At 36.2% G+C, this 9,623-nt stretch overlaps 1 protein-coding gene across 1 annotated transcript; it reads left to right on the forward strand.

The window, feature by feature from the left end:
• Positions 1–260: 260 nt before the first annotated feature.
• Positions 261–4,729, forward strand: LOC130720658 (protein SIEVE ELEMENT OCCLUSION B-like). The gene is made up of 7 exons (XM_057571336.1): positions 261–478; positions 777–854; positions 1,210–1,616; positions 1,781–1,869; positions 2,006–2,139; positions 2,518–2,997; positions 3,877–4,729. Exons 1-7 carry the CDS (start codon positions 329–331, stop codon positions 4,480–4,482), a joined length of 1,944 nt encoding a protein of 647 aa, XP_057427319.1. The 5' UTR covers positions 261–328; the 3' UTR covers positions 4,483–4,729.
• Positions 4,730–9,623: the final 4,894 nt, after the last annotated feature.

Consider the following 9,623-nt stretch of genomic DNA (forward strand, 5'->3'; position numbering starts at 1 on the left):
AAAAGGCTGGTAAAACCAAAACTGAATTGACAATGATATCCTCAGTCATCTCACAAGCCTCATGAACCCCACAAGGGGCATATTGTGTAAATCATATCAGCGGCACATTTCACGCCAGGAAAAGGCCCCAGCAGAAGCTACCTCGTACATATATTTTTCTGTTTCAAAACTCAGAATTCAATAAAGTGATTATGCCAATTGTAAACTCTAATAATGTTATGTCTCTTTGTGAGGCTATAAATAAGTGTAGCAACTAGCAATAACCCCACAATATTCCTCACTACCCCAACAAGTAAAAGAAGACTAGTTTTCCTAAAGTCGATTCACCATGTCACAGTCCAAACCAGCTAAGCTCCCAAACCCGTTTGATCTCAGTGACTCTCAGATTCTGGACAAAGTTTATCTGACCCACCTCCATGACGATGACAAGTGTGACAAAGACATCCTTTTGAACATTGTGTCCAATGTTATATTGAAGGTGCTAATTCAATAATTCACCTTCTCTAACTCATTCATTCTTCCACATTCATAAATTCTTGCTCCTTGCTAGCTAAATTATCTTTTTCTAAATGTTATATTTACATTATCTCCTTAGACCGCCAGCAACACCCACTTCTGTAATGGTTTTAGACCGCTACAAAACGTGTTTTATGTTTTGCTTTCCAGCAAAACATAAAACACGTTTTGTAGCAGTCTAAAACACCTACAAAAATGGGTGTATCATGTGACTATATTGTTTACTAACATTTTTTAATTGGTTCCCGAGTGAGTGACAGACAAGGTTCGCGGAAAGCAGAGCTGCTGTGACCAGTTTCCATCCAGAGTTTCGTGTACTCAAGCTGATTTCTTGTCAGGTTATTTTAGAGCATATTCATATTGTTACTTAGTATGGTGCTTCAATTTAAAATGTTTGATTATTTATTTATTTTAAAGAGTGATTATATATAGACATACGCATTTCTGACCCGTCATTCAGACATATATACCTTTGTAGCAGTTTTTAACCTCCACGATATTTTGTGGTGGTTAAAAGTCTCTGCAAAGACGTATGTCCAAAGATGTCACCAGATTGGGTTTCATAAGAAAGTGCATTGTTTCATGTTTCAAGTTTGTTGTTTTTCTCTACACATTCCAGTAATACATGAATGAAACTATCATTTGTAAATAAAAACTCAATTCAAAATAACTTGTACAATATATTGATCACAGATGATAAACACACCTCGTGGTGAACATCATGTGCACCAAACAACAATGTGGATTCTCCAACACCTGAAAACCTACTCATGGGATGCAAAAATTCTTGTCACTCTAGCTGCTTTCACTCTGGAATATGGGAATCTTTTGTACCTCATTCAAACTCCAACATCAGATCCACTTGTGAACTCACTGAAACAACTGAATCAAGTTCAGAATAGAAAAGTCCCCGCCGCTGATTTGGTGCTACCAATAACGGAGGTGCTTAAGAACATTCAAGAGTGGGCAACATGGTCCTCTGTTGGTTATGATTCAGTTGAAGTTCCTTCCTTGTCAGATGCCTTGCAAGAGATCCCTGTTCTTGTGTACTGGACTATTGCTTCCATTGTTGCTGCTACCGGCAACCTCGTCGGTGTATCGTAAGTTATCTTCTATTTAATTTTTGCTATGTTTAGATACTTGTCGGCACTGGTGTAAACGGACGTTAGCTGATTAGTCATATCTCTTGGAATGTGTGACTTTAATAAATTTCTAAATGTACATATCACCTCATATCTAACTGCAATTCTTTATTTTGTTTCAGGGACTATGCATTATCACGTTTTACAGAAAGACTTTCTTTGGCTAATTCTAATTTGAAGGAACATCTGAAACTGAGCAAAAATCAAATAGGTTATGCACATCCTGATTCCTATTTTTATTTTATCTATATATATGTATTGGGAAGTACCAATTTTCAATCCTTTGGATCTGCAAGTAGGATGGAACTGATCTAATGCTAATAAGAGATTGACCTCATTTGTTTCAGATTCTGTAGAAGATTACTTGACGCGCAAGAAGGCATTTTCCAATCCTAAAGATATTGTAGATTTCTTGAAGCTTCTGATCCAACGCAATGGATCTAATCTTCTCATACATGATGGCTCCACCAAAATGAAAACGGTTGGTATTAAAGCATTTGGACTACCATAGAGAATTTTTCTACAATTGATTCTAAAGCCAGAATAAATCTAGGGGTAGGGTAGCTTCTGTGAGTGATTTTTGAGCTTCATATTTGATTCTGAACATAAAGAAGCCAATCCAAACATAAGTACTGTGGTCTTTATGAAAGTGACCAGTACCAATATATCCAAAAGTTAATGACTGGACCAAATTTTAGCTAGATCCAGTAGTAATTGTTACATGAGATGAAGTGGGAAGTATGAAGCTATTTTTCTATGGATAAATAAGATAATCTAGCCTTTTCATTTAGTTAATGGGGGGCCATCTTTAAAACATAACTAATGATTATGTCCTGTTTTTGTTTTATGTCTTAAACAGGATGTTGAAGTCTTCAGGCAGAAGCATGTCTTGTTGTTCATTTCAGGCCTAGACAGGGTTCGAGATGAGATTTTGCTGTTGAACTCTATCCATGACAGGTTGAAGGAAAATCCAAAAGAAGTAATAAAAGGCTTCAAGAAAGAGGATTTTGTGATTCTGTGGATCCCCATTGTGGATCTGTGGGACGATGAACAAGAGCACAAATTCAACCTTTTGAAGAATATCATAAAATTCTATGCAGTGGAGTGTTTCTCTGAGTTGCCAGGCCTTGGGCTAATAAGGGAGAAATTTAACTACTGGGGTAAGCCTATTGTCCCAGTGCTCAACCCTCAAGGAGACAGCATGAATGAAGATGCAATGGACTTGATTTTCCAATGGGGGATCGATGCTTTCCCTTTCAGGAAAAGTGATGGTTATGATCTTACTCTCAAATGGAAGTGGTTCTGGGATGTCACAAGGAAAGTAAATCTTGGAATAGAGGTATGCTCCATAGTATGAATGTTGGTCTTTGTTTAAGCTAATAGCTATGCAACTAGTAGAGTTGTTTGTTATGGAAAAGTTTCTAACCAATCATTTAAGTTTGTTATTAAGCAAATTACAAACTTTGAGATAAGTTACAGACATTTTATTACAAACTACTCTACTCTTACAAACAATGTATTTGACACTACATATTTTGCCAGTGTTAATGTCTATAACTTCTAGGTTGGTTTGAAATAAAAAAATGAAAATGATTTGTAGACATCCGTACAGTGCAAACATCTAACAGATAGGCAGAGTGAGAAAGGAAGTGAAGAGAGAAAAGTAATGAATGTGATATATAATGTTATGTGATAAGAAAGATAAAAAGAAAAATAAGGTGTCTGTTGGATGTCTGCACTATTTGTATGTCTGAGTATCATTAAGTGCTTATATTTTTACATTCGCGGATGCGGGACACCTTTCAGAGATATTTATTGGTGGCAATTTATAGCCACTACAATTTGCGTTTTACATTCTTTCGAAAATTCTACTCAAACTGTGACGGAAAAAACCTTGAGAAATGCATATGTATGAAAGGTGTGGCGCATCAACAGATGTCCATTAATCATTTTTTATAACAAAATTTGTAACTAGACTAGTTATAAACTTTGTGACAAGTTACAAAATTTGCTATTAGAGCTATTCTACAAGTTACAAATTAAAGTGTATAATACAGTAATACACTACATAAATGATGGTGTAATACAAGACAATCCTGTCAAGTAATGATACTTGATACATACACCTGAACATCCAAATCACATTTCAACCTTGTGTGATTGGTTTTTTGTTTTTACTATTTAACGATAGAGATCGACATGAAATGTATATTTGCAGGTCAAAGGGGACAGGTACATCTTCATCTATGGAGGTGCTGACAAAAAATGGGTTCAAGACTTCACAATGGCAGTGGAGAAAACAAAAAGGCATGAAACTGTCTTGAGAGCAGATGTTATGATAGAGCACTACCATTTAGGAAAAGATGAGCCTAAGATTGTTCCTCGTTTCTGGATTGAAATAGAAAGCAAGAGACTGAAGAAGCACCACCAGGATCCCCTAGACTGTGAGATTCAAGACATTGTCAAGAGCCTGCTCTGCCTCAAACAGGATCCACAAGGATGGGCTATTCTCACCAAAGGCTACAACGTAAAGCTTCTAGGTCATGGTGAGCCTATGTATGAAACTCTTAAGGATCTTGAGATATGGAAAGACAAAGTGCTTCAGAAAGAAGGCTTTGACATTGCCTTCAAGGAATACTATGACACTAAGCTTAAGGACATGATTGCTCGTCAACCATGTGAGTTTCTCAATGTTGGTAATGAAAATGCAAATGTTATAGCAACCATAACATGCCCAAATCCCACGTGTGGGCGTGTGATGGATGTGACATCTGTTCATTACAAGTGCTGCCATAATGATGCTCCAGAAAATGGCAAGATCTGAATCTCAGGAAGAAAAAGAGGTTCCACCATGAGTTTGCTTTGGCAAATCAAACTAGTTCTTGTTTGAAATTTGAATTCCTATTATTGTCTGCTTTATTGTCTATATATGTGAAGCCTGATGCCATGAAACCACTTTGTTTACCCTTCATAAATGGGTGGAAAATAAACCATGGCTTGGCTTCAACAGTATGTCTTATGAAATTGAATAAACTTTTGCATGCGCAGAAATTGCGCAGCTTTTGTTATGATCTTCATCGGTCTTTCTTTGGTTGCAGCACTTTATTTGCCCATGCTATTGATCACATATGGTGTGAAATAGGTGCGTTCTCTGGTACAGGAGTATGTTTTGAGTGTAGCGTACCTGAGTGAGCTGTAACCATGGGCGGACCCATGTGTAGGCTATGTGTGGCTTTAGCCACACCAGATTTTGAGGTTTATTTTTTAAAATATCGTATATAGCGGCGGTTTGCCATCCGCTGCTAAAAATTTTGTGTTAATGTATAGAAACGGTAGAAGCGCCGCCATAGCTTAATAAGTTAAAAAACCAAAATTTACTCTTAACATCAAATTAGAACGCGGTTTTTCTTTCTTTCTTTCTTCCATTGCTGCTTTCGGCATTCATCAACTTTTAAAACCTTTTTCCCCAAAAATTGAAAACCCACCAATCTTCACCTTCCTAAATTTCTAATCGCATGGATAACCCTGATCACCGCACCAATCAACCACAATTCAAGAGTAAATTCAATTGATTCACTGTCTCTCAGGTAAATAAACTTCGTAATTCACCTTACTACGCTACACATAATTCATGTTGGATGATCTTTTCCTATTTCTATTTTTTTTTCAATTTTCAAAGAATTTTTTTGGTTTATGAACTTATTGCATGCGTTGAGTTGGATCTACTTTTTCGGTGAGAATTTTTGCTTGTGAACTCAGCAGATCTGAGTTCTTTGATGGAACCATGTTGGGTTTAGAGCTACCTCCGTTTGTTTTTGCTGATGAGTTTTCCTGTTTTGATTGTTGATTCGTGCCCGCAAATTTTAGAATGTTAAATTAGCAGCATTGTAATATTTTCTCCTAAAAAAGCAAAATTTGTTTTTTTTACTGCACAAATTAGTCTTAACTTTTCATGGTTGAATAAACTTTTGTGTTTTTCATGTGAAATTATAGTTACTTCTTGCTTGCTACCTAATATAATTTCTACTTTATATTTTAACCTAAAATTTCTTTTATATTTAGCCACACCAATATATAATGTCTGGATCCGCCCCTGGCTGTAACACTAAAATAAACACACGTTAAGTTGACATGGATAGATGACTAGATTTTAATCTATTTTCTCAAATATCCTCATACTTTTAGTATTTGCAAAATAAACCCCTTTATGAAATTGCATCCCTGGAAAGTGAGAACGCATATCGTATACTGTGTTGTTGCTTCCCTCTTATTGGCAATTTAAGAGGAAAACAAGTTCGCAAAATGGCAATCGAAAATAGAACTAATTTGTTGATTTTTTTTTTTTTGAAAAGCTAATTTGTTGTTTTACGAAATCCATCATGTACTTAAACCCTAAACACAAATCATGACTTGGGTCAATAAGCTTCACACTGGGCAGTAAGAAAATAGAATTGATCAAATTCTCTAAACACCACATACTCTGTTTTTGTGCAAATTCAAGTTCACCATACTGTTTCTAATTCTTTATCCTTTGCTTTGTCAATTTCCATCTCTTCCCAGAAGAATAGGAGTTGTTATGTCATGATTCTTCTCGTCGAACACACTAAGTTTAAGGTTAGGGTTAGAGGAGAAATGTGCTTTTCCCATGAATACCGCTCCACCGCCTCTATGTTGTGGCGAATTGGGTTTGTTTCGGATAGCACAGGAGTTGACGCGGAAGGTCTTCATCCCGTCCGAGAGTTATACGTTCGGATGCTTTACTTACAGTTAAAATAACATAACTTTAGTCCAATTGCAGCAAAAATAACATGACTTTAAAATTGAAAAGTTACATAATCCAATTTAAACAAAATTACAATACATAATCAAAGTTAAGCATTTGAAAAGTGAAGCAATATAACAATACATAATCTAAGTTAAGCATTTCAAAAGTTACACAAATAGTCCTTAATATAGAATTAGTAAAGAACTAATATTAATCTTTTGTTATGTTTGTGAAGCTTCCGGGTGGAGGTGCACTGTCCTTTGGAAATACCTGTATATTAACATAAATGAATAATTGATATTGAGATCAAATGTGTGAAAAGATTCAAATGCTTTATTGTAGATGTGGAATGATCCAGGACTATAAGGTTCAGATCTCTCCAGGACTATAAGGTTCGGATTGGTTGATAATTAAATTTGCCACCCCCCTTTTTAAGACGTCCGAGAGTTGTTGAACTGGATTAATATGAAACTTCAAGATTCGGACCTCTCAAACCAAATACTGTCACAAAGACAGAAACACGAAAATGCAGAGACAATAATATGGGACAAACAGACATGGTTACAATACTGGAGCATTGTTTTAATACATGTAGGAAAATATTCAAATGTCAAATCTAATACAACATTACAAACATGAATCATATTATCAATCTTTTGTTATGTCTATGTAATCATTCTTGCTATGAACATGAGGACCAATCCAAATAGTGTGTTCAGCCATAAATCTTTCCAAACGCTCTTCATACAGTCTACACCATTCGGACTCGGGTTCTACAACGTTGTATTCCCATTGGAGAGCAATTGGCGGCATAGGATGTCCAGACACCAACTTCAGCTACATTTAAGAGTATAACAGTAAAATTAGATATATTTCAAACATAAATTGTTTCACGTGACAAGAGAGTGTATTAATAAAAAAGTAGAGTATTTAATAGAGGATATACCTGTACAAAGTGATTGGTCACATGATATCCACCATCTTTCTCTGTAGTTTACTAGATTAAGTGACAATTTAATGATATGCCTGATGGAGAAGTTGTAGTGTGCTAAATGCTTTACTATCACATTTTCCTCCTCCTCCTTGTCAGAGTACTCTTGATGTTACAATTCTCTGCTACAATTATCTTAATGATGTTACAGTACTCTTATCATATTTGTATATAAACTTGGTATTACTTTATTTTGCGTAGAAACACACATAGTTTCTTATCTTTTTATTTGGGCTTGACTCTTGTCTCTCGCTTACTGATTACACTTGCAGTAGCTTTACTGGTATAAGGATACAAAGGCACAGAATCACTACTAAGAACAAGCAAGCAAATTCCAAATGCAAAAGCAAAGTGTGATGATTAACAATTCAAGGCTATTCCGAATCTTGAAGACCTGGACAATTCCAAATCTTCAAGATTCGGAGTACAAACATACCAAATTCGCACCTCAGAACCCCAAAACCCTGAATTCATCAAACTCATACCCTAATTTCCCCCTAATTTCATGAAACATCAACGGAAATCCCAACATCAACTGATAATTCACCGTATTTCATGAAACATCAACGGTTGAAATACCTAAAATTGAAAATAATTCGAAGGAACCCTAATCTCAAAAGGTAATCGAATTACCTCAGTGTCGCTTTTGAAGCACGGACGATTCTTGGTCGCTTTTGGGTCGCATTTGTCGCTTCTGGGTCGCACGTCTTGAGAGCTCCGAGTGTTGATGTTTTGTTCTGTTCTAAAAGTGAATCTGAATTGATTGTTCTGTTCTAATATTAACAGAGTCCGAAAGTTGAACATTCGGATGAGTCCGAATGTTCAACCTCTGGAGTAAAACATAGAGGGGCAATTTTGGTTTTTCCCTACTTTTAAATGGGGTGGCAATTCTAAATGAGGGGTGGGAAATCTAATTCCCCAATGAAATACTTACTTTATGCATCATAAGTCCTCGGGGCTTTTCCATAGTTAAATTAAACTGTTAATCTTAATATTAATAACTAAATAAATAGTACAGACGTAATTATTTGAGTGGTCCACTCCACATCATTAATACACCCTACCAAAAAAAAAAATTTCCGGCACCAGAGAATTCGCCAGACTAGATATATGTTAATTTTCCGTTTTCATACTTTCTAAGTCAAATAAACTTAAATGTGTCAAAATGCTTAGAAACAAGCCTAAAACAATGAGCTATGGGTATTAAATCCAAGAAAGCATACACTAATTAACATCAAGAACAATTATTTATTAAAAGGTTAAACGTGAAAACCGTCCCTGAACTTTGACCAGGACTTGATTTTCGTCCCTCGCCGGAAAATTTTCCTATGGACGCTCTCGAACTTAGTTTTTTGTTTGGAAACCGTCCTTGCCGTTAAAAAGCTTCGGTCGTCGTGTTCATGTGTCTGTTTTGGGCCTATGTGGACATACCACGTCATTTCATTAAATGACGTGTTATTTTTTAAAAACTAAAAATAAAAACTAAATAATTTAATTGTAATCAAATCCCCCAAATCTTAGCTAATTTAATTTCTAACCTCATAATCTTCTTCATTTTTCATCATCATTTTCCAGAATCTTCTTCACCTTCAATCTTCATCATCATTTTTTCAGTAGCTTCCCCCACCCATCACCACACCCAACAACAAGAAACACTTCAACAAACTTGAGGGAAGAGAATTAAAAGCATCTTACAATTTGGACAGAGAAGAGAAGAAGCAATGGAATTGAAGCAATACAAGAAACTAACAATTGAAGATTTGCCACTGTATACACCTCCTCCGAGCAATCTCCACTGCGCAACCGCACCACCAATTGAAGATTCGCGTCGTTTTGGATGCCGCACTCGCCGAGATTCTGCTCGCAACAGAGTTGTTTCCCTTGGTGGACCAGCACCTCTCGTGAATCGGGATTCTGATTCTCCTCTTGATCCTTTCGTGAATGGATTCCACGCTCTCTTCTTCCGAACCATGCAACACAATGTTGTTGCTGATCGACATCGAGCGAACGAAGATCTGTAATGGTGGAGACGACGTCGCTTCAGCGTTCGTCATCACCGTCGAGGAAATTGGCATCGTCGAATTTGCCATTGGACTACTGACAGAGAAGAGGTTTACACAAATGTCAAATCACTGGTCATGCAGGGTTTAGGAATTGGGAATAAATAGTTTATTTTTTGGTTAAATATGTTTTTAGTCCATGTAAAATT

This window comes from Lotus japonicus, chromosome 5 (assembly GCF_012489685.1).
Source record: "Lotus japonicus ecotype B-129 chromosome 5, LjGifu_v1.2".
Taxonomy (NCBI): domain Eukaryota; kingdom Viridiplantae; phylum Streptophyta; class Magnoliopsida; order Fabales; family Fabaceae; genus Lotus; species Lotus japonicus.

Bases quoted from the DNA above. Each gene is read 5' to 3' on its own strand.
- LOC130720658 (XM_057571336.1), top strand. From the start codon at position 329: ATGTCACAGTCCAAACCAGCTAAGCTCCCAAACCCGTTTGATCTCAGT. The intron at 2,140-2,517 runs GTTGGTATTAAA...TGTCTTAAACAG, and splicing joins GCTCCACCAAAATGAAAACG to GATGTTGAAGTCTTCAGGCA. The intron at 2,998-3,876 runs GTATGCTCCATA...GTATATTTGCAG, and splicing joins AAGTAAATCTTGGAATAGAG to GTCAAAGGGGACAGGTACAT.